General features: G+C 38.4%; 1 protein-coding gene across 1 annotated transcript in view; it reads right to left on the bottom strand.

The window, feature by feature from the left end:
- erbb4b (erb-b2 receptor tyrosine kinase 4b) overlaps window positions 1–25,799 on the bottom strand; it is a 338,434-nt gene that overhangs the window by 137,269 nt on the left and 175,366 nt on the right. The window contains exon 3 of the mRNA XM_085249408.1: window positions 3,082–3,268. Within this exon, the coding sequence (XP_085105534.1) occupies window positions 3,082–3,268 (187 nt within the window). The remainder of the gene's footprint in view (window positions 1–3,081; window positions 3,269–25,799) is intronic.

The raw sequence follows: 25,799 nt of genomic DNA, 5'->3' as shown, positions 1-25,799 counted from the left end.
TATGATAGACCCTTCAAGACAAGTTTCTTGTTCTGAAGTGACAAGTTTGTATAAAGGTTTTCTAGGGTCCACAGTTATAGATATGATCGTGAACGGCCCTATCTACCCAAAGCTGACATGCATGTATGTGTGAAAAGTTCAAGACACAAGAGGATAGGTCCTTTTAAAAGTAATACTATCAAGCTATTTGTGATTTAGGTCACCTCAGTGTCTTATCTCCCTTGATGTAATCCCACACTGACCAAGTGATGATTAGGGCCATGTGGGGTATATTAATTGTTCTTCTAGAAGCACACGTGAGAGCCATTTCCGATCTCTACATAATATACTTCAACACAAACCAAACCTTTAATCGTTAAATGATTGCATCTTAATAAGAACAAACAACAACCAACATGTTTTTGTCACCACGAAAGCGAGCACAAGGGTGAAACACAAGCACTCGTAGTTATGAAGTAGAGCAGATTCTGACCCTGGTTGTTGTGCATAACTTCCCCCTCTACTTCATGGCTTGAGGCCACGGAAGGCACATCAAACAGCAGCTTCTCACAGAGAACCGCCCTGGCCTCCCTCCGCACTCACTTCAACTTGGCACCACAATGGAAAAGGAAGGGCACAGCAAAACGCTATGCTGGACAAATGTAATTCCCCAAGTATGGCACCACGTGTGAGAAAGAATAGAAGGCAGAACGTTAACACCCCAGCACATACTGAAGCTGCACATGCAGACTGATGGCTGCGTTGTTTCTCGCAACTCTGGGGAACAACCAGGAAAAAACAGCTGAAGACAACAATGAATTATTTAGAAAGTGAATTTGGAAGAAGTAAGGAAGGCACAGTCTCAGTACCATCCTCACACATCTTCATAAATTCAAAAATTTCACTAGGTCATTTTGTTCTTTTCTTTTTACATTTTTTGAACAAGCCAATGTCACTGTCTTCTTCTTATGACTCAGTGTTTGCCTTGGAATTATTTATATTGTGTCTGTATTGTTTAGATAGCTAGTTGTTCAATTCTAGTAAATTCTGTGTGCTGTAAATCTGATTTAAGAGCGTTCTAATTAAGAAATAATTTTAAAACAACATTCCTTATCAGTCGTAACATGCGTGCATTTTTTGTGGTACTAATCATTCATATATCATTCTTAACGCTTTCCTGTGGATGTCAGACTGTTTTTCATGACAGCAGACCAAACATTTTAGAAAAGTGACAGTTTTTGCACTTGATATTCAATTAGTTTTTCCAAAGACGTGTACTAGTATGTCACCTGCAACAGACACCGCCCCAACATGACCCACTTTGAGTAAGCAATTAAGAAAAGTTATTATTGTTTTTATTTATTTATGTTTTGTTATTGTAATTTTTAAATGTAGGCAACAATACAGGTATTCATTATTAATGTCAAAGCTGCTGCAGAACAAGAGCTAACATGTGTGGCAGATGACATTTTTATTGCGATCAACACACAAGCATAGAGATGTGCTGATGCATTGATCACTTAATGTATCTATTTCTCCATCTTGAACATTATCAGAGCTGCCAAGGGTCATGCAAACCCTTATTTACTCTTATTCAGCCACCACAATGTATCGATTCTGTCCATATCTTCGCCCGCTTTGATCATTTGTGATGTTGGATTTAGCTTCAAGATGAGTGAATGGCAGCTTTGATCTTATTTCGAACACACTGCAAGAAAGGTGTGCTGCTCTGTAGTGGAAAAGCTGTGCATCTTTTTTGCGAGTCTAGAGGTTCATTTTGTGCTGACCTCAGAGTCAGTCTGCAGAAGATAACCTTCTAGCACTGGATCATTTTTCATAAAAAGGCAGAGCCGCCCACACAATCCTTTCTTTCTTACTACACAGTTTATCAGCAATCACTGGGACACAATATTCTCAAATAGATTTCAGGTGGTAACTCATACAAGAATACGTTTTGTCTGAGCAATAGCTGGAAATAATAAATTAGATGTATTTTCTCAACTTTGTCAGATGGTATAACATCCCTTCATATAAAAAGGTGAACTGTGATAACAGCACCCGTCACTATAAAGAAAAAAAGTAAAGAGTAACCCACTTCCAGCACACTTAAATTGTTTGACTGTGCAATGTGAATTATAAGTGCAAGTATACATACAGTATGCTCCGTGTCTTTGCCAAAAGAGTCAAGCTGCAGTTTACATCCATGGCTGTATGTTTGAGTTTTTTAATCTTGTTTGACAAAACTCCAGTCACGACTTCCATGAGTCATAGTTAAATACTGAATATTTTCAGAGTCACAGACCTTTAAATTACATGGTGATAGTTTAAAATTTGACATTTTTAAAATTGTGATTTTTTAATTTCTTAAGTTCCAGAAGCAGAAAAAAAAATATATTTTAAGGAATATTTTAAGGAATGACAACTAGAAGATGAGCCTGATATCAAAATATAGGTAAAAAAAGAAACCTTTCATATTCTATAACTTGTTTTGATCAGCTAAATATACCACATGGTGATACAACCCTTTAAAGTTTACCCAAAAAGTACTTTTGAAGTTTGTGAATTATCAGAAAACATCTAGACTTCTAGTGTTTGATACTCCATGACTAAGATATTAATGATGGAGTTTTGTTTTTGAAGCTCAAGTGTATCCATGATATAAATGCTCAAATTTGGTAGCAATAGCAAAGTCATGCTGAGCATAAATGGGAATTTGGCTTTAGACTGTGAGACTTGCAATAATTATAAACTTTCATGTGCTTTGCATGTTCTTGTACTAAAGGCATTGTGATTCTGAGGGGATCATTTTGGAGACACTCACTGTTTTTTTTTTTTTTCATGGAATGGGCCTCTTGCCCTAACTATTGCTTGCACGGAGGCCTAAAAACAACATAAAATGAAAATATTCCTCTATTTTCATCACCTTTTGTTATAATTTTTCTTAATACACACAGCTGATTTTAATGTGATCCTTCTAACTCAACTCTGAATTGTAAAAATTGATATTACAGGTGTTTTGAAGCTGGATTGTTTGGTTTTTTTACTCATTACGTGTCCATTAACATAAAAAAATGTAAATAACCAAAAAATAATTCAACTTGCCTGTGAGATTTTTTAGACCCAACTGGCGCAGGCCAAAGTTTCCATCACGTCTGTAATTGAGGAAGATTGCAAGGGAGTAGCGGTCCTCGTATAGCTTGGTTCCTCGGATGATTCTCAAGTTCTCTAATGGCAGGTAGTCAAACTGGTTCAGAGCCACCAACACATAGCCTGTCACTTCCCTGATAGACTGTGGATAGAGGTATGGAAATAAGTGTTAGTGTGCAATTTAAGTGTGTACATGTTGCATAGATGAAAACACTAACAACACATTTCTAGGGAAAAAGAAGAAGAAAAACAACTTGTGCTTCTCATGGCAAATGTAAAATTAATTCAGTAAACAAGTTAGTGTAAAGGCAAAAGGCACAAGGTTATCACAGTTCTGTGTTTATAGTGGCTGCATGTTCTCAGGCTAAAATTCATCACATAATATCTAATTGATCAAGAAAAAAGATAACACTGAATTTCTGCAAGAACATCCATTTTAGCGTCTTCCAGAAACTGTTATTAGTTCAAAAACCTCATGTTTAGTGTCTTTAACAAATTATAATTTGACAGAAATATAATTGATGTTAACATTGCCTATTTTGCAGTTCAGTATATTCGTTATTATTATATATATTTGGACAATGACACAAGTTTAGTTTTTTTTACATGTTTACTGAAACATGTTCCAATTGTAGTTATAACTACAATTGTCTATTATATATATATATATATATATATATATATATATATATATATATATATATATATATATATATATATATAATAGACATGGACATAATGTGTAGACTCTCAACTTTTATTTGGGGGTTTCCACATTCAAACTGGACAAAGGGTTGAGGAGTTTCAGCTCCTTAACATGTGCCACCCTCTTTTTAAAGGGACCAAAAGTAATTGGACAATTAAGTCAAAGGCTATTTTATAGGCAGGTTTGGGCAATTAATTTGTTACATGTATGTCATTATCAGTTAAGCAGATAAAAAGCCTGGAATTTATTTGAGGTGTGGTGCTTGGATTTGGAAGATTTTGCTGTGAAAGACAACATGCGGTCAAAGGAGCTCTCCATGCAGGTGAAACAAGCTACACTTCAGCTGAGAAAACAGAAAAAAAAAACATCCAAGAAATTGCTACAATAGTAGGAGTGGAAAAAATCTACAGTCTGGTACATACAAAGAAAGAAAGAAAGAAAGAAAGAAAGAAAGAAAGAAAGAAAGAAAGACCGACCGACCGACCGACCGACCGACCGACCGGATTTTAACGAGGAAATGTGGAAACACAAGGAGGATTTAGCAGGAGATTTGCAGACGCACCGACAAAGGACTGAGAAAGACAAACAATAAATACACTGAGGCATGACAAGAGTGGAAACAGTGAAACTGCAGTGAATTGGATGCGACGAGACGGGGAAGCAAAACGTAACACACTGAACACAGGACGTGAGATAAAACAAGAAACACTGAGACACAGACCTAACACACAGCAAAGGGGACGAACAAGCAAGGAGGCAAAAGATGAGACACAAGGAGAGGAACAGGGGAAAAAGGTTAGTGAGCGAGAGAGCGAGCGAGAGACACGGAGAGAGATACAAACATGGAGACAGAAAAACCTAACAGAGAGGAAACTACAAACTGGGGAGCAAGAAACTCAGAAACATAGAAACAACTAAACTTGAGTCTAACTGTAGGACTGGAACCTAACCACCCTTATAATACAAAAGTCACAAAAAAAAACCAACTCAAAAAGCTGAGTCAAAAGATACCCTAAATGAGTATTTTCCGTTACATAATTTGTCCAATTACTTTTGAGCCACTGAAATGAAGGGATTGTATTAAAAAATTCACTAGTTCCTCTGATTTTTATACAATCTTTTTGTTAAACCCACTGAATTACAGCTGAAAGTCTGCACTTACATTTAAAATTCATAGTGGTAATATGCAGAAACAAATATATACAGACAGAAGTTTCCCATTTCTTAAATATCAGTGATAGAATTAGCCAGAATGACCAATTCTAACATCTATTTTCTGTTTAGGTTTTAGCCAAACTCAGGACAGAGCATTTGAAATAATTCAGCGATTGCGTGTTATCCTGTTTATTTGCAAAGCAATAGCAGACATGCATACTTCACCTTACATTTGCTTTTGATGTATTTGTTCAAATTTTTAGGTGGACATAGGTACAATAATAAAATAGATTAAAATAGGAAAGCAAAAGAATTAAAAAAAAAAGAGGACTACAAGACAAAAAATCAAACAAACTAAGTAATGTACTCTAAGCATCTGTCTTCAAGGTCGTTCAATAATGCCAATGAGCTGAGTTCAGGCATCTAGGAGAAGAATTGACTGTGGGGTTTGTGACCTTACTTCAAAACTTGGCACAGGGTTCGGGATTCGTGTCCGGGGCCTGGCCTGGGGTGACTGAGCCACAAGGACAGGCACTGCTTCACACTTTAAATGTCATTTAGGAGGGGATATAACGACTGTCGAGACTTTGGCGAGAAGCCATCCAGTTGGATCTGCTATTGCATGAATCAAAGTGACAGGCTGTGTCCTCTTTCTCCCATCCACCATCATGGTGGCTGTCATTAGCAGACAGGCGGTCAGAGAAGTCTTTCCACGCTGGCCCACTGATGCTGATAATCAACAAGTCTGTGTGTGAAGTGCTGCTGCAGCTGATGTACTGAGCTGAAATAAGTCCTAAGGAGGGCCCTGGCAGTGTAGTCATGGCGGCTGACAGCTGTCAGAGAGCATGGCCATCAGCCACCAGTAAGTAAGCCACAGTCGCAGCTCTGTCATCATTACCCAGCTGATTACCATTAATAGAAACAGACAGGCCTTGAGTGTCTGTGTACCTATGTGAGTGATTGATGGGGACGTTACATTCAGTATGTCTCTGAATGTGTTTATCAATTTAAAAACTACCTGGAGAAAAAAGGACATAGCACAAACTTCTTTGTACTGATGAAAATATCCAGTGAATTAATAAGAGCAGTGGTGGGTTTGAGGCTTCAAACGTTGAGGAGCATTATGATGGTGCAACTAAACTTGACCACACCATAAATGTACATTTATTGATTTGAATCAAGAGTGTGTGTACATAGAGAATATATTGAGCTTTTTTTCAAGTGAGTGCATGTAGTACTCTTTGCCTCCATGTCAACACAGAGTTTGGCAAGGTCTTTAGATGAGTCACATTCACCCCACTGAGTTTGAAGGTCTTTTCAACCCTGCTACAAAACCAAATATGCGGCACTCTGTGACATAGCCTTGGACACTGCCATATCCAGGTACTCTTTCTTCCTCACAGAAGACTGAGGGCAGCACACAACAGCAAAAGCAATCAGCTCTGGCTGATTAAATTTAAGCATATACAGTAGCTAATAATTACTTCAAGGCACATACTTCACAGATGCCTTTTATATTGTATTTTCTGAGGTTGTTTGTTGTCCCACTCACATAGCTGTCGTTTGTTATTTTCAAGCCACCAAATCGATAGCTTCGAAAGTGCAACACTGCAAAGGGAATAAAAAGAGGGAGAAGGAAGTGGCAGAAGCACATGTCTCCCCCCCACAGAATGTTTGTTCAATAATGAACTGTGAGAAAAAAAGGAAACAACTTGTAGTGATTACAGGCTCTTGCTGAGCTAATGGCCGAATCTGCTCTGTGCGTGGTCACTTTCATTAAACACAGATCAACAAAACAAGCACCCCTTGGCAATACCACTGGTGCAGGCCAAGCGCATAGTAAAAGTACTTCAGGGAGACAAGAACCTGGATTTCAACACGTTTTGATGCATAAGTTCCCAAAGGGGTATATCTATATATAACATTCAAACAGATATTAATGCAAAGAAGCTGATGTGATTATCAATGCAGACTGCACAGGTGCCAGTGCAACAGTTTTTCTATGTCTATATTAGCACTAAATACAATGATTTGCATTATGCCCTCAATTTAGCTACAGTGAAATTAGAGCATTAAATTACCTGCTAAATATAACACCATGACACAATGTTGTCCTGGATTTCTACCAATAAAAATAGCTCTTCAGTGTGTCGATAGGCGCGTGGGCCACATCTTCCAGAAATCTAAGTTGCAATGGTCTTTGCATGCATTTTCAGGATTTCTTTTTAATCTTAACACAAGTAACACAAGTAATTATTTATACCAATGCATCATTATAAATTCAAAGAGGTCAGTGCAAACTGTTGATCATCTGCAATCTCTTAAGTGAATAAAGACAGCTTTTTAAAAAAAAAGAGATTATGTCTACAGTTGGACGTCAGACTCCCTCTAGCAACTTTTCAGTTCATCCAACCACACACCCTACATGCCTCCTAAGAGATCAATGCGTCAGGATCTCAGCAACAGTGAACAAAAAAGACCTAGAGAGCCAGATTCACTAGATTAACAGGGATTTCTCCCTCCTCCCTACGCTGGAGCATTTGTGAACGGAAGTGTGGCAGCGGAACAAAAACCTCACTTGAGTCACTGAGACGTGCACAGTTTTGAAATCGAGTCCTTCAATCCCTGACTTCTAAAAGGAAGAGAGGGAGGTTTTGGGGGTAGAGTCAGTGAAGGAAGGAGAAAGAGCAGAAGATTTTCTTCTGCACACTGCAGGAGAAGCTCAGACGAGTGGACTAGGCTAGTCTTACGTGTATTCTTACGCATAATTAAAAACATACCTGTTCCAGGTCAGAAGAGACAGAGAGTAAACCAAAAGGTGTGAGGAAAAGGTGAAATGTTAGGCTGCGGGTGGAGGACATCGGCACCATTAGCATGTTTGAAGACACTGAACACACGTTAGCACGATTGCCTCTCATTTCCATACATATTGAGGCAAAGATATGTGCTCTGCAGGGCTGCGGTCACTGAAGTCAGATACACAGAAGTGCACTGGGGGTGGGCTTAAGGTTTGCATCGCTAAGCCTCCATCCTCTATTTCCATATCGGTTGCTTAAATCCTCTGCCTGAGCTCACATCCACATTTGTACACAGACACAGAATCGGATGAAGTGTCTACAAATGTAAGTAAGAAAACCTCCTGACTTTTTCCAGGAGATCACCTTCAGTGGAACTGGCATATAATGGAAATATTACTGGCTGGCAGTTGTCCCATAGTGCTTTACTACTGTTTTGACAATAATTTCTGAAATTAACTCTATTGTGAATAAAGGCAAATGACTTCCTAAATCGGTTATAATATGATGTTGCGACGCCATCCCATTAAGTGGCCCTGGTGAAACTGGTATCCTTTTTTCATTCTCAGCCTCAGAAGTGTTGCCGTGCCAAGTGCCCACCTACAACCCACCAGCTCCTCAGTAATACCTCAATCCTTCTGGAGTGGCTCAAACCCAATATGAGCCACTTCAAACACCTGCAGGTGATACTGCCTTTGATGTATGTGTGTATTTGTGTGGAAGTATGCACACCAGTGTATGTATCGGAATCACAGAAGTATCTTTTATTGCCTTGGCAAGTTGATTATGATGACTCATCTTTGACGATGAAGAGAAACTCTCACTTGTGTTTCTTACACCACTTGTCTTGTGCTTATGTGTGTGTCTGCGTGTGCAAACGTGTGTATCTGTTAGTGTGTGTGTGCATGATGATGCCTGTGTGGCTGTACAAAGGCATTCTTGTGTGAGATTAGACAGATTTTTTTTGTTGTTAACAGTGGTAACAAAAGCCAAAAGAACAAGTGACATGAAAGATTTGAAACCTCTCTGTTGGCGTTCCACGTCCTTCCTTTGCCTCTACAGTGGGAGAATGCCAGCTGTTTTCTAGGAATACTACTTTACTCAAGCACAAGTGAGGATTTCAGAGGGAAAATATTATATTATCTTTATAACAAAGCAAAAAAACTAGTTTAAGTGTACTGAAATAAAAAAAAATCACAAAGTTACAAATAATTTTATGACGACTGAATGCAAGATAAAACATCATAAACTGATATTTGTTACTAACAAGTGTGGGTTTGGCATGTGGTTGATATTTGGGTTGGCTGTTGCTGGCTAATGAGATTGGCAAGAATGGGTGACTTTGAGAAGTCCCTGTTCAGAGTGATGTACGGAGAGGCAATGTGTAGTACTCAGTTGGAGTGTCATTGGTTGCGACAGGATGACAGTCGACTTGTCAAGCATGATGACAAAAAAGCCCTGTAAGGTGAATGCATCATTGACAGAATACACCATCCTCAAATTCTGAAGGAAAGAAAGGCTAAACAGTGAAACAATCATATGAAGAAAGAGAAATGGATTGAAAAACGGTAACGCATAATGTATGAAAATCGAGTACACGTACAATCTCATTTTAATCCAGGAGAGCCAGAATTTCTTAGAAAGCATTTTCATAATTCTATTTGGTCTATGGTGTATTTTCAGGAAAGGTGGTTATATAAGTAGAAAAGAAATCTCTCACAACTTTCTTGACAATATTGGCATTGAGGTGTCAAACTCCAGGCCTCGAGGACCAGTGTCCTGCAGGTTTTAGATGTGTCCTTGATCCATAACAGCTGATTTAAATGGCTAAATTATCTCGTCAACATGTCTTGAAGTTCTCCAGAAACCTGGTAATGAACTAATCATTTGATTCAGGTGTGTTGACCCGGGGCGATATATAAAACCTGCAGGACGCGGGCCCTCGGGGCCTGGAGTTCGACACCTGCGGTTTAAGCTTTCACAGAGGGAACTTATAAGATGAGGCCAGCTTATTTCAATTTCCCTTAAATGTGGCTATCATAGGTCTGTGTCCAATCCTATATTTTACATACTATGCCATTAGGGCAAGTGTCTTGAGCCTCTTTCAGTTCTTCAGATATACAGTGCATCTCCCATGTGTACTACATAGGTCAGACAGAACTTTTATTAAAATAATTTAGTAGACCCCGGATAGGAAACTGTGATGTAGCAAAACTAACAGGTCCACTGCAATACCCTCATCACCGCAATACCATCTCTGGTTCTAGTGTTTTAAGAGGGTGTCAGACTAAATTGTATCTGTAGCCTTATGATTTCCAGGCTATTGTGCTAAGATCTGAGAACAATGTGAATGTGTAAAAAGCACAAACTGGGCTACCACAGAAATATACAAAAACAAGTATGTATTTACTCATCCTAAATATAAGATCAATAAATATAAAGCATTTATTTAAATGCAGCATCTGAGGACTCTGATGCTTCTTTTTTATCTGGAATGTTTTTTTTTTCATCTGTATGAGACATGTGGTGATTTTCTTAAAAATTATTACGCAGATTTTTGGTCAGACACTGATTCAGATGTTTGCGGTGTCTGAACAGAAAAAGGGACATATGTTAGACTGTTACAACGTCTGCCTTTTATTTTTGTTCTTATGGACAAAGCAAAAGGTTCAACTTTGCTGATGTAGTAATAGATGGAGGTGGCACATTTGGTCATGTCTCTCAGCTTATCTAACTCACCTCCCTTAGTCAAAGCTCGCACAACAATCATGACACAGTTCCTCTTGCTTTACTTAGGAAAGTAAACCGAGAGAAAATCAATATTTTATTTCCTTTTATTTTTCACTTTGTCTTGTTTTCATCCAGTATATTGACTGTTTGTTACACTAAATAATTATGTAATGAACATGTTAAAAATAAAAATGACCTTATTCTGGGTATGTTCTGATGCAGATGTCGGGCATATTGCAGTTATCAGTCATCAAAACTGTGAGATCAGTGTTTCTGCCAGTTGGTACTTTGATCAGATATGATACTGACTGGCTTTTAACATAATTAAACACAAAATTTGTATTTCTGAGACTCACTGATTATCCTAAAAATCTAAAAGAATAAAATATAACCAAACTTGTGCCACAGTGGCCAACTAAAATACTATTACTGTTTGCAAGTGTCATGGAAAGTCAGTGCTAGTTTGCCATCACTGCTCGTGCTGAAGGAGTCCTGCTTTCCTGAATTTTGGCCAAGTTAAGGAGCTACAGCAACAGCTCTGATTAATGTTTGCTGTCATTGCTTTCCATTATTATTATTATTATTTTTAAGCATTAGACTTTTGAGCCAAACTCATTTACGGTGTGTAATGAAAGTCCACAAAGACTTTGCAATCCCTGTAAAACATTTTACACCCACCTGTTCAGTATATAGCAACTCAGTACATCTGTTCTGCCACTCAGCAGCTTACTTTTAAGAAGCTGATGCATTTTCAGTTTTCATTGTCTAATAGCTTTGATTTCACTTTATGTTTATCACTGAGATCATAATTGGGGGTGGTGATGTACTGGAGTGGATTTAAAATATTTTCCTCTATTTTTCTTCCTTCATTTATGTTAGTGAACAATGCATTTAAAAAACAAAGAGCAATGTTAAATTATTTATTAAAAAATACATTACTGAATTTTATATTGGGTAATATATAATGTCTATCTTTATTTTTTTAATCTGCTGTGTTTACTGAACGCTCCTTGCCTTTCATGGACTTGTGGGCAGGAAAAAGTATACACAGCCACACATACACACACATCCATACCCTCTTTTGCTGTCTCTCATCATGGCAGTCTTTCCCATTTCACCTCCCTGACAGTTCCTGAATTGAGCTAGAAAGCCCTCTGTCATTCCCACCTTTTGGCAGGGAAATGAATAGTGTGGTGTTCACCTTATCCTATGCTATGAGAACCATCAATACAGAGTGTGTAGAGAAAGGCATATAATTCATGCTACCACTTTCCTTCAATACCCGTTTAGTTAGGTATACTTTATATAATTCCTGTAATTTGGCCACTGCACTATCATTTAGGGGCAGTGGATAGCGGAAGTATGGTAATACAGTAGACGACCATCACTTTTGCTGTATAACTTTTGACAGTATTATTGAATGTTATAAGGAAATGTGCAGAATAAAAAACACAAACAATGGGCAAAATCAATATTACAACTGCCTTTTAAAGGTTTATATAAAAATGTGCTTGTATAGTACAAAGTCTTCAAAGCTTGGTGGTAGACAGCCTATTTGTACTTAGGATACCCCTGTAAAGGTGTCCTCATTAACTTTGATTAGCTTAATGCTCTTCTCCAGTTGTACCTATAATCGAATGTTGTGTAGCTGACATTTTAAATTGCAATGCAAAGCTAAGCAGCAGGCAGCATCAATTTCATCCTCCATTTGTCTTCCGAAGCCTACCTTCAGAAAAGAGATAAAGACAGATAGAAAATGAGAGCAATGAAGTGACACCACTTCCCAAGAGAAAAACTTGCGACTCCATCAGAGCACTGGTAATGAGTGGACTCCAGTGGGGAATTCTCCAAATTGACTAATTTGTAATTGATTCACTGCATTAATTACCGGGCTGGTTACGCCTGTGTCATGGTTAATATTGTGCTGATCTGACGACGTTGGGAAGCCCATATGCATTGGGACTGTTCGGGTGAGGCAGCCATTATTTAATTATGCCACACATATCTGCCGGTAAGGCAAGTCTTAATCCGAGAGTAATCACTTGCCCACACTTCCCTACAAGGATGTGTGGGAGGAGGGTGCTGGGGTGGTAGGTACTCCTGTAGCCGCTCTAAATGTCATTATTGCTGAGGTGCTAATTATTTAATTGCAGTGACACTCAAAATAAATTCCTACTTTGGAAATATTGACAGCAACTTAACCCATTAACCATCTTTTTTAAAATTATTATTACTTTAACTTTTGCATTTGTCTACGATTCTAATAATCAGGCTTGTGTGAATAAATATATATACGAAATGGATATTCTTTGAGTGACTGAAAAATCTCATTATCCTTTTGCACAACAACCTGCACTATTAAAATGAACCTAATTTTTAAATGAGTGTTGGCCATGTGACTCATCAAAACAGACCACATGACCTATTTCTAAAACCAAGCACAGAACACATACTGTACCCTCCGTTTTTCTTTCTCTTTATCAACTCTTAGTTCAGCAGCAGTCCGTTTTCAGCCCTGAGCAAAGAGACATGATAAAGTAGAGGTCTTTCTCTCTCTCACAGTTGATTATATTTTTGCTTTGATCTACAGGGGCCATCCTTTAACCATTCTCTAAGAGTTTGGACCTAGCACAACACAACAAAAACAACACCCACGGCTATGGGAGTAACCAGGCTCCATTATGCCCTTATTTTAGTGTAGCAATCTAAAGAGTGCCGGCAGGATCTTTAAATCATCTGCAGTCCACAGAAGCATAGAAAATAGTCAGTCCCTAAGTGAGTTCTAGGCATCTTTGAAGAAGCTTCAGGGCAATCCTATAGGTGCCTAGAAATTATCTAAAAGTAAGAATTACAGGGTGTTTGTTGTTTTCACTTGCATTTGTGTACATATGAGAAACAGCTCTCACATTGTAGAATCCTTGGGTGGACTATAGCCTTCCTTCTAAGAAATTTCAAAATGGAAAGGGCAATCACTGTTTTATCTAAAATAGTGAATATTTGCGTTTTTGCTGCATTTAAGTGACATACCAATCACCCTCTGGGGGAGCTGCGCTGGTCTTAGCAACATCAAATTAGAAATCTGCTCAGACACGTCGGTGCAGTGGGGTTGTCACAGTGTGGTCCTGTTACTTCAGTCCTCAAGTAGCACCCCACAGGGACTGTTAAGTGTTGCTCTGGGTGAGTCTTGGCCACACTTAATGGCCCTAACAGCATTATTAGCTAATAAAAGTTGATGGGCCTCGCGGCTCAATAAATTCAGGAGGACAGGAGTAGAAGAGGCAGTGGCCACGTTAAAGGTGAGATCTCAGTATGGGAATTTGTAGATCCCCTTATCCAGGATAGGAATTGTGCTAAGATCTGTTAGTATTAAAAGTTGATGGTGTTGGTTACATAATGTGTTGTTTACATAATGTGTCATGAAAACACTGGCAGCAATTACAATCAATCTCAACTTGTTTACAGTCGCTTATCATCCACCTGCAAAGCTGCTTTCTTTGAGTAAATCAAAGACATTATCACAGTAGTTCAACTATCAACCATGGCAACTGCAACTGCGCTTTTTGTCTGTTTTAGCAGGGCCTTTACTGGGGCATTCAGTATGTTAATTTCCCATACAGACAATGCCATTGTTATATCATTGCTTCCAGTTATTTGTCTTGATGCATGCTCAATCATCCAGGTAAGTAAATCTCCAAAGATTGATTCTGTTCATCTGGACGTAGTGTTTTGTGGGAGAAACATTTCGTCACTCATCCAAGTGACTTCTTCAGTCTCAGCTGACTGCAGGTTTTCCCAATCTTATAGACAGTACATTTGCATAATTGATTAAGGAACTGACCTCCCAGCCCATTGTTCAGTCAGTGGGCTGGTTTCAGTCATTATGCAAATGTGCTGGTTATAAGATTGGGGAAACCTGCAGTCAGCTGGGACTGAAGAAGTCACTGAGTGACGAAACGTCTGTCCCACAAAACGCTACGTCCAGATGAACAGAATCAATCTTTGGAGGTTCCATTTATTTGCTGAATTTGCCATGATTTCAACTGAAGGCACAACTAGAGTGCAACAGTGCAATGAGAGTGCAGTGCATTTGGGTTTAGGATGGGTGATTGTGGAGGTCACCTAATGCAGCACTTTATCCATCAAACAGCTATCACACTTAGTAAAAAAAAAAGATTTCATGCTTCACGATAGGCTCTAACCATGCTGATGTCATCCATTTTACTTCTCTATATGTTTAGGAACAAAAATCTGTAATTTGAACTATTTCTCACTGATCCTTCATGTCCTTATTATTTTGGATCCATACTTATTTCTTTTTTGCTACTGAAAGACCAACATGTCTACCATGATGGTTCCCTGTAAGGCTGGCCCATAAAAGCACAGAGTCCAAACTTTTTTTTCTGCACTGTGGACAAATGTAAGCGTAACATCAAAAGAATTTATTTCACTACACATTCAATCAATGAGATATATTAGTATAAGAAGTACAATTTAAACAGGACTTTTCAGTTTTTCTACATGATATACGTGGAAAATTCTAGAAGATGTTCTGGTAGCTCGCTGCCCAGACTGCCCCGTGTTTATAGAAAAAAAGTTTTTGCTGATTATTAAAAATGTCAGAAGGTGAACAAAATGAAGTTTTCTTTTGTGTAGAATGAACGGCTGTGGAAGAGGGCTTTATTGGAAGGAAAAGCTGTAAATCCTATACAAATATTATTAAAAATCCATAAATTTATGTTCTCCACATTTTCCAAAACTGTCCAGCTGGCCACCTTGGAGTCTTTGTTGGCCCAATTTTGACCCTTGGGCCTTATGTTAAACACCTCTTAGCAAGATGGAACTGTAAAAGTGAATAGCAGCTGAATGCCACTTCAGTTGCTTTTGTCAGTTTCCATTTTTTCCCTGGAAATTGTCATACAAGGCAGCAAGCACGATGATTCATCTGTCATATTTGTGAGTCACCAAAAGGCAAGATTCAATTCAATTCAGTCAAATTTGGGTTTATTTATATAGCACCAAATCACATTAACAGTCACTTCAAGGCACTTCATTCTGTAAGGTAAAGACCCTACAGTATTCTGAGTCATATGATTGTATAACTCTAATTTGACACAGAGGCCATAATAACAGATTAAAAAAAGGGAAGAAAAAGAAAATACACTGTAGTGTCTGTGCCTGGTTTAAGGTGATGTCATTTGGCAATTGTTAAAGCTGCTAGAGTCAGCTGAGGCTAACTACTAAGCCTTCACTTGGGTAGTGAACATGGGAGTATGTTTTTTGTTTTTAAGCAAGGAACGCATCTTAAATGAAAATCTTTGTGTGTTACTATTTGATCAACCTGGCTACCAGTAAAGCACAAAGCTTTCATCCATGCACATACTGCCCACTCTTCAACTCCATCCATCCATCCATCCATCCATCCATCCATCCATACTATACAACTCCACATGTGTTAGTTTATCATTTAATAGCTTAAAAGAGGTAAACATTTAATGACCAGGTGTGTCTCATTATTTACTGCACTGTGTGCTGCACTGGATGGTAATTGTGAAGAATATTTAAGATGATAAGCAATTCATAGTGTGTAACTCAAAAACATAATTGATCAGTTTGATGATATTACAGTGTTATACAAAGTAAGTAGCAGTAGCATGCAATGTTATTATGTGTATCAGGGACAAATATACTGCAAAAATATACTGCACTTTAATGTTCTGTAATACTGAAATTTCACTGTGAAAGGGCAATATATGTATGTTTAAGTTAAAACAGAAATACCAGACAGCAGGTGATATCAAAAATATGAAAGCCCAAATAAGTATCAATAAAGACAGAGAACGAAAGGCCAGCGAGACATGTCTGACAAAAACTACATAAATAAACCCCCATTATATCTGTTCTTTTGACTTGTCTGAGTTAAGGGATGGCCCAATAAAACAAGTATAAGAGTGGAAGAGAAATAGGTGATGTGGCCTCTTATTCTGACCACAGAGGAAATCTGTGAAATTGAAGATAAAGGTCTTGCTGTCTCCACAGGGAACCCAGAAATCAGTTTTCTGACCCACTTGGCTGTTCCCTCTCTCTCTCCCCCTCTCTTACTCTATCGCTTTGTCACACACACATACACACACACACACACACACACATAACTGAGTGACTCCATCCACTCCTGGGAGTTATATTTGGCAGCAATACCCATCAGTGTTTCTAAGAATTAAACAAACCCAGATAACAATCATGTTTAATTAAGATGCTAAAGTATTATGGTAGAATTAGAGCAGGGTAGTGAATAGATGTGACTCCCTGCGTGCTGCTTACGGATCACATTCAGCAATAAAACAAATGTTACATATTGTGTTTGCAGTAAGTAAAACTTAATTCTCACGGTACTGAGGGACATGTAATACTGCTAGTCAAGAAAGCTGCTAGTGGCAATTATTTGTTTTCATTCTAGTAAGTAACTTGGATTATCACATACCTTTACAAAAAAAAAAAACGTACAGGACTTTAGTTAAGAAATCAAAATGTCTTTATAGTAGAGAGCTTTCGGTTTTAGTTAATTATAGCAACTGAAGCGCAGATAAAATTAGAATATTCTTGCTGAGGCTTTATCCATCCATCCATTCTATTCTGCTTATCCAAGGCCGGGTCGTGGAACAGCAGCCTGAGTAGAGAAGCCCAGACCTCCCTCATCCCGGCAACCTCCTCAAGCTTGTTCGGGGGAACACCAAGGCATTCCCAGGACAATCGAGAGCTATAATCTCTCCAGCGTGTCCAGGGTGTACTGTGGGGTCTCCTGGGTGAGGTGCCCAGGACACCTCGACCAGGAGGTGCCCAGGAGGCATCCTTGTCAAATGCCCAAACCACCTCAACTGTCTCCTTTCGATGTAGAGGAGGAGTGGCTCTACTCCATAGGTGTCAAACTCTGGCCCGCGGGCCAGATTTGGCCCGCAGCCTAATTACATTTGGCCCGCGAAGCCATACCAAATTACTATTAGAGCTGGCCTACTGGTATTATACAGCTAATATATATATTGTTTAGTATTAAGCTTTGCTTGTTCCATATTCAGTTGTTCAGCTAAACTTGTTTGAGTCCATAAGAAAAGATTCATTCTTATATCTGGAGGAAGATTTTTTTTTCAATAAATATTAATGTTAGCCCACAACTTTGTTCCAGTTTTGAAATTTGGCCCACTGTGTATTTGAGTTTGACACCCCTGCTCTACTCTGAACCCCTCCTGGCCGGCCGAACTCCTAAACTTTTCCGGATGAGGATCATGGCCTCAGATTTGGAGGCGATTCTTATTCCCACTGCTTCACACTTGGCTGCAAGCTGCTCTAGTGCGAGCTGGAGGTCACCGAACAGCAGCGAACAGAACTACATCATCTGCAAAAAGGAGAGATGAGAGTCTGAGACCACCGGAGTGGAAGCCTTCCACCCCTTGGCTATGCCTAGAAATTCTGTTCATAAAAATTATGAATAGAATCAGTGACAAAGGGCAGCCCTGGCAGAGCCCAACACGCAACAGAAACTACTCCGGCTTATTGCCGGCTCTGTGGACCAGGCTCTTGTAACGGCTGTGTAAAGACTCAATAGACCGTAGCAAAACTATTTAATGAAACACTGGATCAGCTGATGCTTTGGTCAGTTAAAATGTGACAGCAGCGCCAGTAACATCCTCATTTGGGAATTGCAAAGAATATAATGTACCTTCATTTCCATTGGTGATTAAGTCTGTACTGTTATATCTGTGCTCTACAAGGATTCTCACAATGCTGGTGAGAAAGGTCTCTTGCTTTAGACTTTTTAGAATTAAACAATCGAATTTAAAGTAACTGGTATTTCTTTTCCTTTCAAGACTTGCAACTTAATTTTTTCATAATTTTGGAGATGATCTATAGAGATAATGTTTTCTCCGTGGAGACAGAAGCAGTGCCAACTTACTACATAGCTATGCATAAATGTATTTGTGTACCTTTGTGAGAGAACTGGAGTTCTGAAAAGTTTATTCTTGTGCAGAATGGGCATGGGAGAACAAGTTGGGAACCGTTACCGGGCTACAGAGTGATGAATATTTAAACTGTTTTAATGGACATATCCTGTATGAGTACCTTAAGTACGACGTGGTGAAAAGTTAACTAGATCACAAAGAGAAAAAAAGATGTAGAGATATTCTCTGTGGTTTTAAGAGTTCCAATGCAATGTGATTGTTTTCATCTACCTCACTGAGTTTCTCCCCTTCTAGGAAAGTGCAAGCCTGACAGACTTGAACCTGGCTGGAATTCAATGATATGAATGGCCAACTTAGGGCTTTATCAGATTTCATGGCTGAAAGATTGGCTGACTAACCCGTCTAACAGCTAACTTTGCTCTAACACTAGGTCTGGTACTGAGTATATGTCAGTTCTTGTCAGAAACAGATAGAGCCATAAACATTTGTACAGTTACAGTTCCTTTTTGTATTGGTGCACAACGACAGTGGATTTTCAAACAATCAAGAAATCATAAGTGAAGTCTCAGTTTGCTCTTTAGGAATCCTTAATGCTTAAAAAGAAGTTTTATCTATCATTCCAGAGGCTCTTCATCTCTGAGAGGTGGTGGCCTACGACACTACCTATCAGCCACCTACAATGCAGTCTTGAGATTCCTTCCTAGGTGTTTCAACCCTTACTCACATTTTGCCTCAGCTGACCTCAATAGCTATTTTAGAACTGAAGTACCTAGTGAATTTTTGGATGACAGGCAAAACATCTTCACAAACCTAAAGAAGTCTAGCTGGCTTCAAGGCTACAATGTCCTGGACGACTGAGGACTTGCGCAGATATATTTTGGAATTGCACTCATTTTTATACACAGTCCCCTTTTCTCTTTTCTCCCATAAAACAATTGAATTAACTAACGATTCAGCTCAGAAGTTATGCTGTCATACTGCTTAAGCAGTTAAATGAGCAAGCTAAGGGTAGCATGCTGTACATTAGTGTAAGCACTTTTAATCCATTCTACAATTTGGGCCTGGTGTTTAGTAACAGGTGTGGTGTTACAATAGAGAAACTCGCCAGTGCTGAATTAAATTGGTCTGTCTGCATTATCTTCAATTATGGTGCCCCTGACTAAATATGAAATGTCATTAACCTGAGAAATCATCATAAATATTAATCCAACTTGTTGTATGACCTTTCTCTCCATCTTAGCTTTATTACCTCTTTTCTACCCCTCTCTCTTTATTAGCATGGCTCTTTTGCTTTGTCCTCTTTTTAGAGCTTGCCGATATACCGTAGATGTCAGTAAAAGAGCCATAAAAGTCAGACCAATTTTCGCTTCCAAGATAGTTGTGCAAAGGGCTAGACAAAAGCCTACGTAATTACAGTAGTAGTCACTGGTCCATTAGTGATAAAGACACGATGGCTCACATGGGTGGAGCTGCCACCGTTAGCTCTACACAATGCATTCATTTCATGGTAAAAGCTGCAATTATACTAAAAGAGACTCTCTTTCTAATTTTCTATCTCTTGCTCTTTTTCTTTATGTTTCTCTTTTCTATACACTCAGTCTCCTTTCTTCCCCTTCTCTTTTGCCGCTCCTTTATCTGCACTATGGCACTGTCATGCAAAGGGATATTATCTGCATAAAACACTGTCATCAACTCAATGAGCAATTAAGTTATTCTCTCATCTACTTAGAGGAAGTATCTGAATCATTCGGAGCCCCCCCCCAAACACAAACCTTTTATCACCCACCACCTCTGTCACTTTTGTGTCTAAGCTCTTGGCTTCCTTTGTGATTCCTCCTCAGATAACACAGCTGTACTTTTGGAAGACATAATGGAAATGTTGCATGGGCAAGAGCTAGACTTGGCTATAGCAGGCTTTGTCTCTATTTCGGCCCAAATAATGAAACTCCTTATTTGCCGCCCTCCCAGCACAAACAAGTCCCACATTGACTGACCAAGCAAGGGCCCACCAAGTGAGAGTGGCTGAAACAGGACATATGTTGTAAAACAAGCTGAGCATGACTCCACTGACACACAGAAGACAATGATGTGGAGGAGACATGCTGAAGATGCCTACAGAACAGTGAAACACACCAGAGGTGCCATCACTGGCAGACTGACTGACTGACTGGCAGAGAGTACACAAGGAGGATATAATCAAGTGAGAATTATTTATAAAAGATCCAGGTCATCTCAATCAGATCAGGGCCAGTGAACAAGTAAAGCTCCAAAAATGAGTGTCGATAAAGGCGTAAAGTAGCTTTGAAAAGCCAATGACTGAATGCCTGAAGGGCAGTAAAACCACCAATTACACAAAAATTAAGAAGAATGTGATTTGAGGTTCAAGGGTGAAACATGCACCAACAGTCCTTCTGTAACTCAATTAAATTTTAAATATTTTTTAAAAGTGACAATATACTCCAGAAGGTTTTTCACATTGATCATCATCTCGCAAAATTTATATTGAAAATGTAAAAAATATATAAAGATAAAAACAAGTCACATAGTTTGTTAGCATATTTGTAGAGAGTGAACACATCAGATATCACTGATGTGCATCCAAAACATACTGTCTTAATATTTTTGTATGTTTAACTGTTTAAGTGTAACCAGCAACAGAGTGATACTTTGTCTGTCTTTGATAGTTTGTTGCCATCACTTCCCAGTCAATTTGGCTTTCCCCTTTCTCAGCCTCCCCTCCCACAACACCAAAGGCCACCCCACATGATCGCCTCTGGCTACTTGTTCCCAAAACCCACTGGTGAAATTGTCTGACGGCTAATAAACATTTAGCTCCTCCGAGTGTGTTATTACATTGCAATTGATGGATGGTGCAATTACACCCCGTGTCACTTAGCTAAATGGCTATGTAATTCTAATGAGTTTTTATTCAAACATTTAGTAGTTAGTGCAAGGAGTTCTGGGGAGGGGGCAGAAGAGTGCAGTGATGTAAATGGAAAGGGAAGCAACACTTGCACATATAGAACACAAGTGAAAAGAGGAGAAATTAATACAGGAGTGTAGTGGGTAAATAAGATATTCAGGTAACGTGATTAATGTGTGTAGCTCTTGTTGACTGGACTCGGCAGGAATACGGCTTTGGTGGTTAAGATACTGAGTACTTATTAGTCTCAGTTTAAATTTAAATGCAGGAAGCTGGAGTGGAGTGTTGGAGCGAAAATTAACTAACTTAACTTGTGTACTCAAAATCGCAGCTATAATCTGATTAAACATTCCACATTTATCATGTCCACACCGAAAGATTCTGCAATTCCTCAGATTTACATCTACGGTAACACCTGTGCTCAGTACAGAAGGCTGGCATTTTGCATGAGTAATGGTACAGAAAAGTAATGATATGGAAGCAAAAGAGGGGAATTTACTGGGGCTGGTCTGTAGGTATATGTTCCTACAAAAGCCCAGTGTCTGTTCTTAACTAATGTTTCAGTCAAAGACAGAGAGGGAGACACAGAGAGAGAATGTCACTGCTATGGTTTGTCAATTAATTTGGTGCACAAAAACAAACAGCTCTCATCTCATTGCATGTGAGACTTAATATTTCATAGATCATATCTTCTTTAAATAGGTTTTAATTTCTTATATTTGCTGCAATTTCTTACTGTTTACTTTTGTACTTACTACTAACAATAAAGATAGACAAATAGATAAAGAAATTAATAACCAAACAAAAACAAACAAAATCAGTTAAACCCACATTATGTGCTCTTATAATTAAGTCAAGGGCGTATTATTGTTGGTTATCAGTAGTGGTGTATTTATTTATCCAATTATGACTATCATCTTTTATTAAATGCTTACTAAACAAATAAACAGATAAATGATTTGGGATTTTAAAAATAAAAGATTACAAATGACATCTAATGGAGTAAAATGAGAGTTAGTAAAACTCTCTAATGTAAACTTAACAATGAGTTAAAGTAACTTCACTTGAGACATTAAAAAACTTAAAAGTATAATACTGATTTCAATACATTTTGGGGTTTCTTTTTTTGTGTTTGTTTGTTTTAGTTTTGTTTTTACCAAACTTGTGTATGAAAAAAAATGCATGTATGGTTTGAGAATTAAAGGTGGAAGAGCAGGAAATTTAGTCTTTTGGAATAACACCTGATGATAGCGTTTCACATTAACATAGTGACAGAGTTAATGGGACACACTTTTAAATGCAGGGAAGTATTATAAACCTCCTGGGTGTACCAACAGCCTTTACTAAACCAAGGCTTCATCTTACTCCAACCTGGCCATTTATGTAGTACAATGTGATGTTTATATGTATTCCATGTAAAATAATCTAAAATAATGGTTGTTGCATATCATATTTGCTGTATTTGTTGATACTGCTTTTTAATTTATCTGAAATGTATTGTCTTTCTTTGAAAGCAACACAAAATACACAAAAAGGTCTTAGTGTATATTAGATGGCAGCAATCTCAGGAAATGTGGAGATTAAGAATAAGTAAGCCCACTTCAATAGTAACTCATGCTGTTAATGTGTCCAGTGTAACCAGCAGGAGATTGTGGTTTAAAAAGTTTGAGCAACCAAAATAATAAGAGCGTGACAAACAGGCAGAGAGAAGGTATTGTCTTACAACAACAAGGCAAAACCACACGGTCCCTTATTAGCATGCATAAACTTATGATGGCAGGTATAATGTAAGTGTGTTTGAGGTTGGGGGTGTAAATAAAACCAGGCAGGATTACATGTGCTGCTGGTTGTTTTCAATAAATACTGTTATCAATTAAGTTTTCTTTTTCTTATTTAAACAAGGACGGAGACCGGTTCCAGAGGAGCAATTTTACTTTGCCCATCTTAACACTAGCCATTCAAATGGACTCCCCAATCTAAGTCGCAGTGGGTAGAAATTGATTTCGATCCTCCTGAGAAGCTGGTCCATATCATTCACTTCTTTTTTTAGGCAAGTTGCAGAGGGAGGCAGATATGAAGTTTGAAAGGCATCAGAGAAGCAGGGTGGGCTATTGTCACAGCCCAGTTTGCTTCTCCTCTCGACTGCCTCTCTATTCAGTGTGGCACTGCTATGTTACGATAAGAACTATCACCTCTGGTGTGACAGTGTGTGTGTGTGTGTGTGTGTGTGTGCAGTGAGAAAGTCTCATGCATCTTCCACACCATCTAATCCAAGACAGCTTGCAGTTCAAGCAGTAGCTTCTAAATGACTGGAAGCTACTGCTTTAGTCTGGTGATGCATGGCAAAGGAGACATTACAATTAGATATATTTAACCCTATACACTCTGAAGATTACCATTCAATCACAATAGAGTAAGGATGAAGGAAAGTCTAATTTGTATTTTATTGGGGGAGATGGGGAAATGAAATATTCCGAGCGCTACTATGTAATTTAACACATCATTCCACAATTTAAGCATCTGGAAATGAGGTCATTTGGTTTGCAATAGATACAGGTATCTGGCATGATAAAATAAATGCAAACATGGAAGTTGACGAACAAACAGATTTTTAAAAAAAAAAAAGAGCCCCGTGTAGAGTTGCATATAAAGGCACAAAGGGCAGAACAGAGAAGAAACATGAGGATGCTGTGTGAGGTCGTTTTGAGTCACAGATGATGCTCGTTTTAATTCCAGTGAAGACAAATCACAACAGACAAACAGGAAATAAGTATTAGTATGATTAGTATGACTCTGCGTGCCATGAATTTCCCGAGGATATCATTATCTCCAGTGACATTTCAAAACTTGCTGGAGTATCATCAGGTTTACAAGATAATCAAGTGATAATTGTTTATATATTCATGGGTACATTATCAACACTAGCTGCCAATAGCTAACCAGGGACTTTTTCAGTGCTATCAATTTGGCAAGATGTAAACAAATTAAGACACAATGTTTCAGGAGCGAATGCTTATGGGTGATATTACATTAAATTAGTGATCTCGCTGCTGTCATACTGATTCTCAGACTGTTGGTGTTAGCGTGTTTCCATCTATCAATAGAAACATTTTGTCCTACTCCATGTCCCAATAAAAGTCCCATTTTACATATAGCTTGCAACAATAAAGGATGGGGATGCAAAACTACCCATACACGTTCACAAATTAAATGTTGAAGGGAAAGAAGGAAGGCAGGGTGTTGACAGGACATAAAAATATACGTTATGAGTTTTACATTAATTTAAATGCTATGCAACATCTGGCCACTAAGGCCTAATGCTGAATAAGATTTTCAGTGGTAATGCTCATTTGAAAACACTTAGATTAAGCAAAAGGGAAAATAATCACTACTTCCATATCAGTTGTAGTGTAATAAAAATACTGCTATAAGAAAATAGTGAACACAAGAACATGGATAAGGTTTGTTTCTTTATTAGATGCAATGCAAGTCTGCAGAGGCAAAATGTTTAACATGCTTAAAGCTTTCCCACACTGAGGGCAACAGTATCCTGATGATTCAGTGCAGGTTTCCTTTTTTTTTTTTTTTTTTTTTTTTTAAAGTAACTCGCATTATAAAATAGGTCAGCACAGTTCTTATTGCCCTGCAGGAATCTACAGGTCAATACTAATGGAAAAGTGTGTAGTGGCTAATTTAAGGAATGGCAAACACAACTCGTAGAGAGAGGTTTTTATTTTCTTTCTTTGTTTTTTCAAACATCTGACATTTCAACCTCTACATTTCTGTTACTTCGCAGTTATATCAGTTTGGATCATTTCATAAAGACATGGGAAGAAAACGATATCGGCAAACCAAGAGTGGGAAGATGAACGAAAAAATGTATGTGTCAGTCGAACAGTGAGGCTTATTTTAACCCTGTGCAGGTGTACAAGCATGCATAAACACAAACTTGCAGACACACATACTATCATTTGCTTTAGTCAATTTGTGGGAATGAGGGTTTAAAATGAATGTCAGTATGTTAAAGATAAACTTTTCTGATTTCCCAATTCGTATCAGTCGAAGCGACATATGCCGTTTAATGCATATGGACATACACACAACAACAACGTGCACGGAAAGACATAAACATGACACATCATCAACTTCTGCCTATCAACTCCTGCTTCTTTTGCTTCCGCACAAGGATGGGGAGTCATTCATTTTCAAGTCCCGCTGTCCCCATATTGCACACATTCATCTTTCTCCCATATGCACTGACAAGCGATCCATTTGGTGACTGCTGCAGGTGAGAGAGGAAATGTGGAAAGTGAAATAGTGTGATTTGCTAAAGAGTAAAAAGCATACTGAACTTTATTGGTGATAGCAGGAACTGCATAGTGGAGATCACAACCTAGACCTAGCTTCCAGGT

Source organism: Mchenga conophoros, linkage group LG16 (assembly GCF_057382185.1).
Source record: "Mchenga conophoros isolate Kocher_MC1m ecotype Shallow Benthic linkage group LG16, M_conophoros_male_GT1.1, whole genome shotgun sequence".
Classification (NCBI taxonomy): Eukaryota; Metazoa; Chordata; class Actinopteri; order Cichliformes; family Cichlidae; genus Mchenga; species Mchenga conophoros.
This window is presented reverse-complemented; position numbering and strand designations above follow the sequence as displayed.